Genomic DNA, 14112 nt, shown 5'->3' with positions numbered 1-14112 from the left:
CATTAACCACAAGCTCGAAAAAAAAAAACCCGCCTGCCTTTATAGCAACGAAGATTTAGATGCGTTTGCACGTATTGGATAATCGGAGTTGAATGTATTATTTCAGCGCGTTATATTTGGTTTCATATTTTTTGTAGTAGTTATTAGTAGGTAGGTTTTTGTTTATAATTTCTTCCGTTTAAAAATAGTCATTTAACCTATTTAAATATTGGTATAATAATCAGACAAATATAGTTAAGTGGGGTAATGCGTTTAGTGACCCGTACAAATTGAAGTGTGGGGTAAGACAGGGGGGCCTTACATCACCTAGGCTATTTAATTTGTACATAGACCCACTAATTGAGAAACTGAACAGAGCTGGAGTAGGGTGTTCAGTCGATGGCATTTCCATGAACAATATAAGTTATGCAGATGATATGGTTTTATTGAGTCCGTCAGTCAGTGGGCTTAAAAAATTACTGAAAATTTGTGAAGAATGGGCGGAGGTGAATGGGCTCAGGTACAATAGTAAAAAGAGCGTTTTTCTTTTATTTAGTGGAAATATCAAAAATATTCATTATAAATCAAATTTCAAATTAAATGGTGTTCCGCTTAAGCAAGTACCTGAGTACAAATACCTCGGCCACATTGTAACTGAACGTCTGATTGACGATAATGATATGGAGCGGGAGCGCAGGGCGTTGTCAGTTAGAGGAAACATGTTAGCGCGTAGATTCACACATTGTACATTACAAGTAAAGTTAGCCCTATTTCGAGCCTACTGCCAATCTTTTTACACTTGCAGCCTGTGGTCTAACTTTACTCGGCGAAGCTACAACGCCTTGCGTGTCCAGTACAACAATGTGCTGAGGGCGGTGTTAGGGAAGCCTCGTCATTGCAGTGCGTCAACGATGTTTGCAGAGGCAGGTGTTGATGATTTTTACGCAATCATTCGGAAGCGGGTCGCTTCTGTAATAGGTAGATTCACGAGCAGCACTAACACTCTCCTCAGCACATTGGCATGTAAAATGGAAGGCCCGCTATGGAGGCACTGGAATAATATCCATGTTAATACAAACCATAATATAAATAATAAATAATATCAATTACTAACGTAGATTAAGCAAATGTATACTAACAAAATTTTATATGGATTATGGATGTCCGAAATAAAGATTTATTATTATTATTATTATTATTAACTATCTAAAAATAGTAATTTAAATATATTTTAATAAGTACTTGAAAAGATTAGTAGCACAGATTTAAAATTACGGTACCTACTAAAAAATCCTTGCTGTGTAAAACAATTGGAAAATCCTTATTGAAACTACGAAAATGCGGGTTGCATTAGGGTTTAATTAATTTTCACATTATCTTAAGTGCTTTGCAAACATACATTATATGAATAATCCAGTAGTAAAAGCGGGCGAAGCCGCAAGGGGGTCGCTAGTATCTTATAAACCAAAGTCGCTTTTCGTGTCTGTCTGTTGTTTCTAACTCTTCTTCTTCTAAACCACCCAACGGATTTTATTGCGGTTTTCACCATTAGGTCGAGTATTTTTCGTAGAAGGTTTATATATAGTTTATTATTTGTACATTCTTATGTAAATTAACATAAATACGAAAAATATGAATAAAGTCCTACCCGCTGAGACACTTTCGCGCATGCGCTGCTTTAATGGTAAGTACTACATAAAAAAAATGTACTGGAGTATTGTTCCTCTCAATGAGATCTACAAAAAAGTCCGCGAGAGCATATTTTTATCTTTTAAGGATAACGTGTAGTGATCATATTTCTGTCTAAAAATAATAATTTCAATATATTTTTTATTGTGAGGGATATTTTTCCATAATGGTATTAATCCTTATCCTTTAAAATACTTTATTAATTTTCTACGTTAAACGAAGATAAAATTTGCTTTTTACACAATTTCGAAATTGCGAATAGTTTAAGAGAAAAACACATTTAATTGTTGACACATCACGTCGTTGACACTTCAGCAGTATCGACTCAAGTTTTACTTATCTCTTACTCTCAGCATATAAATAAGTATATTAGTTACGTTGGCTATTTAATGTAGATCAAAACTGTCTTTACTGTTTTTCATTTTAATAAGTACTTTAGAAGTTGTTACAATATCAAAAAATCCTTGCTGCGAAACGGCTCGCCACTCGCCATGCGTCCGCCGCGCCCGCCTGCCTTACACGCATCCGTGGTTCAGTGGTAGAGTGCTCGCCTGCCACGCGGGCGGCCCGTGTTTGATTCCCGGCCGATGCATTCTATTTAATTTTCCTCACAGGCAGCCACGTAGTGCTTGCTTTTCATCAGGGACAGAATACCCTCTTCAGCATTAACCACAAGCAAAAAAAAAACCCGCCTGCCTTTATAGCAACGAAGATTTAGATGCGTTTGCACGTATTGGATAATTAGAGTTGAATGTATTATTTCAGCGCGATATATTTTTTGTAGTAGCTTTTGTTTATAATTTCTTCCGTTTAAAAATAGTCATTTAACTATCAAAAATTGTCATTTAAATATATTTTAATAAGTACTTGAAAAGATTAGTAGCACAGATTTAAAATTACGGTACCTACTAAAAAATCCTTGCTGTGTAAAACAATTGGAAAATCCTTATTGAAACTACGAAAATGCGGGTTGCATTAGGGTTTAATTAATTTTCACATTATATTAAGTGCTTTGCAAACATACATTATATGAATAATCCAGTAGTAACAGCGGGCGAAGCCGCAAGGGGGTCGCTAGTATGGGTATATATTGAAAATATTACAAATATGAGAAAAAAAAGTATCCTATGTTCATCCCGAGATCCTCAAGTATCTCTATATTAGTATTTTATCACAATTAAATTAGCGGTTTGGCCCTGATTGCGTAAAAGACAGACAGACAGACAGACAGACAGACAGACAGACAGACAGACAGACAGACAGACAGACAGACAGACAGACAGACAGACAGACAGACAGAGTTACTTTCGAATTTATAATATAGGTATGGATAAATATTTTTAATATGTCTAAAACTCAAAATGTAATAAGCTAAGCCTAGCCTTTACTCGCGGCGTGCATATCAAATGAAGTGGGTAATTGCGAAGGCAATTAGACGTACAATGAGTCACCAATTAAACGATCATTAGCCCGACGCCAGAACCAATCTGTAGATGTCCGTTAATTAGAGCTGATTTCTGATAATATTTTTCCTTGGTCCTATAAATTTATTGAAATCAATGAAATGTCAATATGGTAAAAAAATATTTTTTAATTTAGAATTCTCAAAGGTTTATTTATTTTAAACAAAAGTGATGCAATTGTAATTGCGATATGACGTGGGATTAATTCTCACTTGAGGAAATTACATATTTAATTCTTCATTTCTTTTCTCTGGTAAAGAGGCAAAAGCACGGTATTGGTCGATACTTACCACACAATGCCTGGAGAAGTCGGCAGATTGAGGGGAACTGCTCATCCTGATAGGTGTGGGTTATAGCTATATACCACCCAATAAACATAGTTCTACACAAAATAAAAAAATACTATAAAACTGAATACTAAATGTAATAATGATCTTTACTCAAATATCTTATATATTTACCATAGGACAGGCACTACTTAAACAAGGGTACTTGAAGGCCGAACAAGTAGACATTGTCAATTGACTAATTATTAAACAATTTTATTGTAAATTTTTTTTCAAACTTTATTTCGTTCTTTGACAAAAGTTGAAACAATTCAAATAAAGTTAACGGACAGTTCTGCCAAAACATGGTGACTACTGGCATTCACAATTCCCATTTTCATCAATCTCCAATAATTAATTTGATCCGAGTTAATAAGGCGGGATACAAATTCGCAGATTGGATTGTCGATTTGGCACTCATTGGCTTATAACCCTTAATTGCTATGGCCATTAGCTACTGAGATTATTATTAGAATCTGTCCCCGGCGTATGATAGAATATACTTTTAGTAAGTTACTTTGAAATATGTCAAATTATTCATATTATTTTGTGTAATAAGGGTTCAGGGTCTCTTTCAGTGTCTGACCTTGAGGGTGATGTTTGTGAGTTTGATTCCCACTTGTAGGAATGAATTATTTCTTTCCACACTCAGAAGAAAACAGAGTGCGGCTACCTTTTAACAATATGTTTCGAAAATTGGGGAAAATGTGTGGAATGGCTTGTTTCTGCTGTATTTTTTAAATATATAATAACAGAATAAGCAAAGAGAATCTGGGAACGTAGTATTAAGACACTTCGTTCCCATTTAAACACTTCTCTTTCCCACTTTCCGCCTAATTCAGCGATATTACATGTTGAGTGGCCGATTTCAACACCACGCTCTATCTCGTTAACAGAGCAGGCCAAAGAAAATAGTAAATATTTCATTTACCTGAGCGGGAATCGAACCCGCCCTTGTGCTGCTGGGTCACGACGGCCTCAACTTCCACATACATATATAAAAAAATCTAAAGCTAAATTCTAACTGTCTGTATATAACAACGCACGGAGTACTTGCTGTAGGTGTAAAGTGCCATTCAGACGGAACTTTTCTCATAAACTGACCGAACTTGAATGACAAGTCTAATTACGTGATACCCACCTCCCGCTCTGAGCGACTGCTATTGAGGAACTTGGAAGAAAGTAGTTTAAATACGAAATGAATTCTATTTGTCAACTAACTTTTATATTGGATTCACTTTTGATGTCTTGTTGTAGTTTAGGACCAGTAGTTCTTTATGTAATTTAAAATTTAAATGATAATTATTACAATATTACTATTATGTTTTTTTTTGTTTTTAATTTTTTCGCACTGGTAACAGGGCAAAGCGCGGTGTAGAGTTCCCTCACTTAACATGCAAAGAATCGAGAATTCAACGGAAAGTGGGGAACGGAAGTGTCTTAATAGGAACTAAGTGCCTCAACATTGGGTTTGCAGGTACTCTCTGCCTATTCTTGTAGATGAGGTGACAGTGCCAGCTGGTGCCACTGTTACGACAGTGTCGTAAGAAAAAATGATTTCGGGAGATTTTTCCTTAATGCTCCTTTGCACTGCTTAGCCTACCAACCAAATTTCAACTTTATAAAATGCAAGCATTCGGTAACGCAAGAGTTTTATAAACCTACAGATAGATAGAGTGGTAATAGCCGGGATTAATGCCAGGAAGGAGAAGAAGATGGATAGATAGACAAAGCAGGAGACCAAACAGATTGGAAGCGCCGTAACAGACTCAATGGGGCCGCGCGTCGCATAAAAGTAAACAGCTGACGGTGCACTCACATCCTATCCTCCCGACCTCTCGACCTTACAATACACGTGACATTATAAATATATCACCAATTTAACATTATAGATGCGGTATTTTATTATGTTTTTTAATTAAATTTCAAACATAATACGAAGTACCGCCTGGCACAACGATAAAGGCGATGGTTTAGAATTCGATTCCCACTCGGGGCTCGTTGATTTTTGTTACTCGGTATCACATGTCTCGAATATTGAGTATTGTGCGAGTTTTTTTTTATTATAGGTAGCGAAACGAACGGGCGTTGGACAGCGAATCGACAAAGGAGAACAGCTTATTTCTTTTCTTTAACACTTATACGATTATTCTATTAAATTCAGTTGCCTAAATCATACATTTCATATGTATCTACAAGGACATTCTGAACTAAACGCCGCGCCGTCACGGTTGTCTCTAACTATGTAACGCAATAAGGAATGTCTCGAAATCAGATGGGAAAATGAGATCAAAGTGTTTAAGCACTTCGTTAGGTTGTCTCTATATACTCAGCTATAATAGAAGAGAAAAAGTCAAATTGCCACCTCCATAATAAGTGACATGGCTCCATTGCGTAGTTTGAGTCTAGCGAGCCAATCAGGCCAAATGTTTTTTGCGGCAGTATCGGGCCCCGAGCGGGTCCTTATTTCCTGTAAACTTACCAAAGATACTACTATTGGATCTCGATCTATTATGTTTATTTTTAAGAAAAATTGATTCTAAAAATTGTGAAAAATCTTATATTAACCAGTGCGTTTGAAGAATAAATAGATTTTCCACATTTTTGGTCTACCATATAAAATGAGAGAGATCAGTAAATAAGCATATATTTAGGTTATAGATGTCATATGAGTAATTTGATGTCTTTTTCTTAAATTTCATAGCTAATTGTAGTCTTCGTGACTGTAAACGAATGAAATCTCAAGCCCTATGGCGCTCCAGCTTAAAAATAAAATAAAAATATATTATAAATGGATTTTGAGCCCACTACAATTAGAGGCAAAACTCTTCTTTTCCTATCTTTATGATTTATCTCTCCTATCACAGGGTAGGCAGAGGGATCTCAGTATTAAAACAACCCACTCTCCACTCTCCGTTGAATTCTGGAGGCATTGCGTATTGAGTGGCGAAACTCAACGCCGCTCTTTTGCCTCGACACTAGAGCATAGAAATGAAAATATTAAATATTTCATTTCATCGAATGGGAACCAAATGCACAACCTTCCGTTTATATTGAATGAATTTTTTTTTCGATAAATTAAAAAATAATAATATTTAAAAGTTAAGCAAAAAAAAAATTATAGTACGGACATATTGTACGAAAACGACTTTCTTTGGATCGCGCGTCATCCCTGAAAATGTGCCGCCTAACAGCCGTCCCTCGTATTTTTGCTGCTGAAATAAAACGTTTTGTATCGGGAATTGAATCGCTTCCTCCTTGACCACTCCACACTCCACTGGTCACATTCACCCTCACTCGACTCGATCCCTTGGATATCTCCTGTGGGTCAGATTAGACAAATTTGATTTTGTATTCTGTATCTTTTTTAAGGAAATTTTGTTATATATATGTATGTATGTACGTAAGTATCATTACTGAAGCCACCGTGTGATTGTTAACGTTACGGTTGTGAGTTCGATTTCTAGCAGGGGAACTAATTATTCTCATTTTCTTTAGGAATAAGACAAAGCGAAAAAGACAAGTTTATACGTAATGTTTCGAAAATTGAGTAGCGAGTGAGGAACGGAGTGTCTAAACACTAGGTTTCCTTTAACTATCCAGTTACATGTGGGATAGAGTGTGATGCTATAGAGTAACATTTATATAAAAAAATAAAGAAATATATCAACGTAACATTTAAGAGATTTCAAGAAGGACAATCACGGCATTAACTGCAATGGTCGTGGTAAGACATAGTGCGGCGTTCAGTTCCGAAGCCATGTATAGAATCCAAACGGAAATAAGAGAACAGTGTAAATTGACACTAGTTCTAGATTATATTAAAATATATTTCTATATAAAAATTGACCTGTTACTTAAGGATCCCAGCACGAAACGCCAAGTTCATTACACCAATAAAGCATCGCTCGTAAACCATACGAGCGAGTCTATCCGAACGGAATATAGGCGTTAAAATATACAAAAGAAAACGATATAACTCAACATTTGAGTTCCACTTTATGTTCCTAGCCATAAAACGTTACGGCAGGTACAAACGCCACTTAAAGGGCCAGAAAGTCTATAAAATTCGCTAAATATATAAGATGTTTATTAAATTATCTTATTATACGTATATAGATATTACAAGCATTTGATTGTAGACGCTGTAGTTATGGGTTCGGTTCTCACTCTTGGGAATTAATTATTTTAGTTTGTTCGCACTGGCTGATAAAGTGCCGCATTGAATTCTACCACTCATCTCAAACGAAACGAAAATTGAGAACGAAGTGTCTTAACAATTCCTCAACATTTCCTCGACCAATCCTGCTAAATGATTTTCTCTGCCAATGCCGCTAAATGATTTCCTCTGCCAATTCTGCTGAATGCGGGATATAGGGTAAAGCAAAAAACTACCAACACAGCTATAACTTTTATCCCTTTATAAACAAAACTATAAATAAATACAACAAACTAAAATGAAGAACTCCCACCGTTAACACGCACAGAACTACCAGCTGTATAGCATCTGGTCGCCCCAATAGCAAACCTCACGCACTTATTACAGAACTGGCCGAAGGGACGAGGCTTGTACGTGAGGAAGCAAATATTTCCTTAGGAGGCGTTACGTGTCTTGATAGTTGGTAAAAGATTAATATATATGTAGTTATTTTTTACTTTAAAGAGGAAGATTCTCATTCGAAATATTATATTAAAATTATTTTCTTTTCTCTGCTCTGTTAGATATAGCGCGGCGTTAATATCCGCCACTCATCACGCAAAATCTCGAAATTTTGGCGGTAAGATGTTTTTCAATACCACAGCATAATTTAAGTAAAATATTCATATTAAAAACCACTAATGTGCATGTGAGAAGGGGTTGCGAAAAGTGGTCTCTAAAGAGTCCACTTGTGTTCAAGGTGTTGGCGATCTAGGTCAATCTATTTATAAAATGTTTTATTTGGAAAAATACCTATAGGTATGTACTAATAAATTAATAATTTATTTAATTTTAGAAAAAAAATATGGCGTTAAGTTCCGCCATCCATCATGTGATGTTTCGAATTGGTCGTAAAGTGACAAGGTACAGCTTGTCAACATAGGTAACTACCCTATGCCTACTGTGCAATAGGATAAACATTTCTTACCCGACTGCGCAACGCAAAGGAGAGTAAAATATTTATCATTTTAAGTATAAATGTATTTTTATACTTATGGGCGTTTTAGAGTCCTTCAGTTACTGTGTGACTGACACGTTGGTATCTATCTATTAACGTTAAGAGTATAAGCACTAAGTCGCATATTTATATTCGATCTCAACTCTGAGATCGATCTTGAGAGCGACATTTAAATGCTGTTTTCTTTCATAGATATTAAAGTCTACACAAAAAAACTTGCGAGTACTAGTACATACAATTATCTACTTACAAAACTCACTCTTTTATATTCCTCAAACATTTTATTTTAATATACATAAAAAAAAGTGAAATAACTGAACAAACAAATTGATAACACAAATATAAAACATAAACAACTAATGAAGTTAAGAAACGACTCCAAGCTAAGTGTATAATACAATGTAGTTTCGCTGTATTGCAACGAGATTGCTCTGAGCTGAAACGTTGTCACCTATTTGCTCAATTTACTCTTCAAATTCTCATACCTTTTACTGCTAGAAAACGTGGAATAATAGAAATTTAATCATAAGCTTTGTTTCAGTTGAAGCTGAAGAAAAATAAAAAGGGAGTATAAAATTAGTTTTAAAATTTTACAAGAAATTTTTTTGTTAGTAAAATTTCTGGGGTGGGCACAGTGCACTCACGCTCTGCCACCCCTATTCCTACGATCGTGGACGTAATAAATTTAAAATTTTCCAATATTCATGTATTTTTAGTTCTTTATACGAATAACATTTACAAATATAATGTAAATATACGTGTACCTACTCCAGGAAAATAAAGTGACGGAGTATTCTCAAGAGATTTTGAGTAGCGACGACGAAAATCCCAAAACAATCTGTTAAGCACTCAGAAAAAGGAGTTTAGAGAGTCAAATTGTGAAGTTGACTAAGAGACTGAATTGTAGAAAATACTGCAATGCCAGTGCACTAGTGGTTTGGAAGAATTGGCTTAAAAATATATAAAATGCTATATTTTTAATGCATCTAATGCTTATTTGTATTCTAAATGAATAATGAATATGAAATAACGAAATAGTACTATCTGTCTGTATGCTCGTTCGCTCGATTTCTAGTCGAAGGAACGGTTTATTTATAATATTTTCATTTCCTGATGCGGCGTTGTACTCCACCACTAAACACACAATGTCTCGCAAAACTTGTTGAATTGTTGTTGAATGTATGTGAAAAAGCAACAAGCAACAGAAAACTGTTGTTGTAAAATTACTATGAAGCAAGAGAAGTAAAAGTGTGACAATGAATAAATAAATGTCAAAAAATATAGAAAAAAAGATAAACAAAATCTAATATTTAAAGTTAGTTTAGGTTCATCTACTAGGTGTCCTAACAAGCGTGTTCTATATCTATATGGGAATACGCTCAGGGCATTTCTGCATGTAGTTGCTAAGTGATATTCCGCTTGTGGCTACAAATCGTCAAAATCGATGGCTGTCTGCCTGTTGAGAGGTGCTTGTATTGTATGGAAATTTGTATTTATGTAGAACTAGTTGTAATATTATTCTACTAACTATGATGAGTTCTAGAAAACCATGAAACACATGTTCAATTAAATATTTTTAAGAGTCTAAATTTCAAATTTTATAAAAATCGGTGGCGATTTAAAGATTTTTCCATACAAACTTTCAACCCCTTATTTGCACTATTAGGGGGAGAATTCTAGAAAACGATGAAACACGTGTTCAATTAAAAACTTTTAAAAATATAAATTTAAAATTTTATAAAAATCGGTGTCGATTTAATTTTTTTTCCATACAAACTTTCAACCCCTATCTCACCCCTTTAGGGTTAAAATTTTTCAAAATCCCTTCTTAGTGGATGTCCAGATTACGAAAGTAAACATCTGTTCAAATTTCACGTTTCTACGCACAGCGGTTACGGCTGTGCGTGCGTCTTACCTCAGTCAGTGAGGACAACTCCTCTTATATATATAGATAACTTCATTTACATTTGTATAATAGATTATATTTTCATTAAGTGGGTAAATAAAGATATAAAGCGGCGTTGACTTCCTTTACTCAAGACATAATGTCTCGTTAATTGAATGATGCATGGGGAACAGAGTGTCTTACTTAACACTAGGTTCCCTCTGCCTACCTCTTTATATGCGGGATACAGCAGAAAAGTAAAAAAAAAAAAAACATAGTTATTCCATACTCTTGTATATTTTTGTATACAGTAGAAGTTAATAAAAATAACATTCAGTTCACAGAAAATCTTAACAATAACAAATTGGATAACGAGTTGAAATGTCTCATTTCTACGAATAAAGTTCAGTATTTCATTCTCAATGCTGCTATACGATTGTAATGGCGTTTGTATGAAACATGATATTGAGAATAATGTTTTTAATGGAAAATGTCATAATATATTGCAAAAGCTGAAAAATTTGTAAAGTTAAAATTATAAATCCATTTTTATAGGTAAAACATTGTATAAGCTTCCGTGGTGTAGCTCCGAAGCTTCTGACTGAGAGTGCGGCCGTTAATTGCCGTCATTTAACTCGCAGAGTGTTTTAACACTGTGTTCTCTCTGCCTACTTTGCTATACGTGGGACACAGGTTGCAGCAAGAAAGAAAAACGACATTGAATAATATTGATATTATATCTGCACAGTTGAGTAGTTGTGGATTGAAATCCGACTCAAAATAATATTTGCCAAGAACTGACTAAGGCTTAAAGCTAATGTATGTAGATTTAGGAGTGAAACGTACAAGACTAAGATAACTGCGAAATTAAAGATTTATTTTGCCTCGATACAAACGCGAGGAAATGAGAATATTAAGCATTTCATTGCCCTGACTGGGAGTCGAACCCACAATTGTCGCGCCAAGTCTAAATGTATTTAAAAATCCAGTAGGGGGTTGCAGGTGTATAATAATATAATATGTGAGCGAAAATTTTCATTTCACTTTAGGTTTCAAAGTAAATTTGCTCCAACGATTATCCAGCTCTGGAGAGTCCTGCGTAAATATTTGTGTTGACTTGAAACTTATGCTAATAACAGTGCCAAAACAACCGTCCCTGGAAGAAAATAAATACTGTTTTACACTTGATAATACGGTTTTGCAAAGTTTGTGGACAAAACATACTGTTTGAAGATGTATTATTATAGCATGGGTAAAAACGATAGACGCTATGATTCTGTAATTCTATAATATCTTTAAATAAATAAGAATGTTCACTAATATTGGGTTCACGGTTTATCCCGATAGGTAGGGGGAACGTAATGTTAAACTCTCCGTTTTCTAATTTTCGTCTGAATTCGAGACGATAGTTGAGTTTCGCCACTCAACACGCAATATCTCCAGAATTTAGCGGAAAGTAGAGAACGGAGTTGCTTAACACTAGGTTCCCTCTGCCTACCCACCTTTATGCAAAGCCGTGAGTGCAACACTAGTCCAACATAAAAAGACAACATATTACCAAAAATTACATAAAAATATGCTCTCATCTAGAATTCAAGTCATACGTGTTACAGGAACGTTACGAAAAACCAATCCAATAAGGGAATGCTGCATCTGGACCGGACGGTTGGAGCTCCAAGACCACCTTCGCGTCGGGCCCCATGTTTTATTAATCACGCCGTCTGAAAGCATCAATATATATTTAAAGTGCTTCACTTGTGTCATTGAAATTGTTTGGTGTTTTTTTTTCAGTTTCAAGCTGTATCCCGCATATAGAAGGATACGCAGAGGCAACGTGGGAAGCTAGTGTTAAGGCATTTTCCACTTTCCACCGAATAATGAGTGCTTTTCTCATTTGAACTTATGCTATAAAATAATAATATAATTATAATGAGGCCGTAATTGGTGCGAGGGTGTGACTATAACGTGACGCCTGTGGGATCGATCTTCATTCGGGGTGATAAATGATTATTTATTAATATTTTCATTTCTTCGCTCTAGCACCAAAGCAAAAAAAAACGGGCGTTGACGCCGCCACTCAACACGCAACGCCTGGAATATTCCGGCGGAAATAGGGGAAGAGAGTGTCTCAACACTAAATTCTCTCTACCTATCCTGGCTATATGAGGGATATTTGACAAAACTATTTTCTGCTCGCATACAAAAATATATAAATTCAATTAAATTAATTTTCCATTCCACCAAAAGCCATTAGCAAGAAAGGAAAATATTAGTACAAATTATACTAGAAGTGTAGATAGAAACCATTTTATTTCAAAATTTACATAAATAAATACACGTTGTGTCGAAGAAGACTGCTATTTGAATGCAATCGGCGTCGAATACGTTCTAAGGTATAACTGAATATGATAATGCGGTATACTGTGCTGACATTCGGTTTCATTTATAGTTTTTATTATATTTTTATTGGATTGAATTTTAAGTTTTTATAATATTATTGTTTTCTTTAATCTTATTAAGGTGAATCCGCGGTGTTGAGTGCCGCCAGACGATTAAGTAATATAGGAAGGTAGGTTATATAAAGGAAAAAAGTGGAGATTGGGTGGTTAATCTATATCTTCAGATTAAAAGTCAATGTATTAGACAAAATTGAGATTTTTTTAGAATTGATTTTGATTTTGATAGACTTTGATTTTGATTTTTGAAGGGCCAGGCGTGGCGCCACGCACGAGCGTGATTGTATATGCGACGGTTGTGGGTTCGATGCCCACTTGGTACGAATGAAATATTTAACATTTCCAGTTCCTTTCTCTGACAATAAAGAGGCAAAGCCCGGCGTGAAGCCACTCAACACGCACTGCCTCTATAATTTGGCGGAAATTAGGGAACGGAGTGTCTTAACACTACACCGTTATAAGGATACAGCGTAAAGCTAAAAAAGAATAAAAAAATATTTAAAATCTTAAGGCGCAGTACGGCAACGTTTGTCTTCAAACGCTATAGGCAAGGGTTTGATCTCTTTTCGAAGTAATAAAATATTTTCATTTCTTGTAATTCGAATGTGTCGATTTCAATCGAAAACCGATAAAAAATAAATAACAAACAGATATATGTATTTAAAATGTTTTTAATATGACTATCTCCATAGATATTCCATAGAGTAAATGTGCAACAAACCCACGAGTGAAGCGGTCGGTGGAATAAAAATTGCTATATTATTACTGTATCTACAGCCTGATAGCAACTACGCATTTGAGAGGTACCACTCGGATAGCGAGTGCTGTATTTCAAATTTTATAACAACTTTGTACTAAATAAAAACTTTTTTAGACACTATGGAATAAAAAACTGTGGAAAAATATACGAATGACGAACTTATAGGAGCAAAATGTATAAAAAATCCTATTAAAACATATATTTGCGTTTAAATGACAAAATGTACGCTAAGTTGTGGGTGTTTTAGGGTTCCGTGCCTAAAGAGTGCAACGAGACTCTATTATTATGGCTCCGCTGTTAGTCTGTTCGTCATGTTTGCCTGTCTGTTACCAGGCTGTATCTAATGAACCGTGATTTTTTTTTTTTTCATGAACCCTTCATGTTTTGACCCATTTCTC

At 35.1% G+C, this 14112-nt stretch overlaps 1 protein-coding gene across 1 annotated transcript; it reads left to right on the top strand.

The window, feature by feature from the left end:
• Positions 1 to 201: 201 nt before the first annotated feature.
• Positions 202 to 1168, top strand: LOC146530249 (uncharacterized). The gene has a single exon (XM_085200250.1). The coding sequence runs from the start codon at positions 390 to 392 to the stop codon at positions 1077 to 1079; it is 690 nt and encodes a 229-aa protein (XP_085056376.1). The 5' UTR covers positions 202 to 389; the 3' UTR covers positions 1080 to 1168.
• The last annotated feature ends 12944 nt before the right edge of the window (positions 1169 to 14112 follow it).

Source organism: Heliconius melpomene, chromosome 17 (genome assembly GCF_056956725.1).
Source record: "Heliconius melpomene rosina isolate 202511_hmr_F chromosome 17, ASM5695672v1, whole genome shotgun sequence".
In the NCBI taxonomy this organism is placed as follows: Eukaryota; Metazoa; Arthropoda; class Insecta; order Lepidoptera; family Nymphalidae; genus Heliconius; species Heliconius melpomene.
The sequence above is the reverse complement of the archived record's forward strand: the minus strand, read 5'-3'. Positions and strand labels throughout refer to the sequence as shown.

Bases quoted from the DNA above. Each gene is read 5' to 3' on its own strand.
- LOC146530249 (XM_085200250.1), top strand. From the start codon at position 390: ATGAACAATATAAGTTATGCAGATGATATGGTTTTATTGAGTCCGTCA.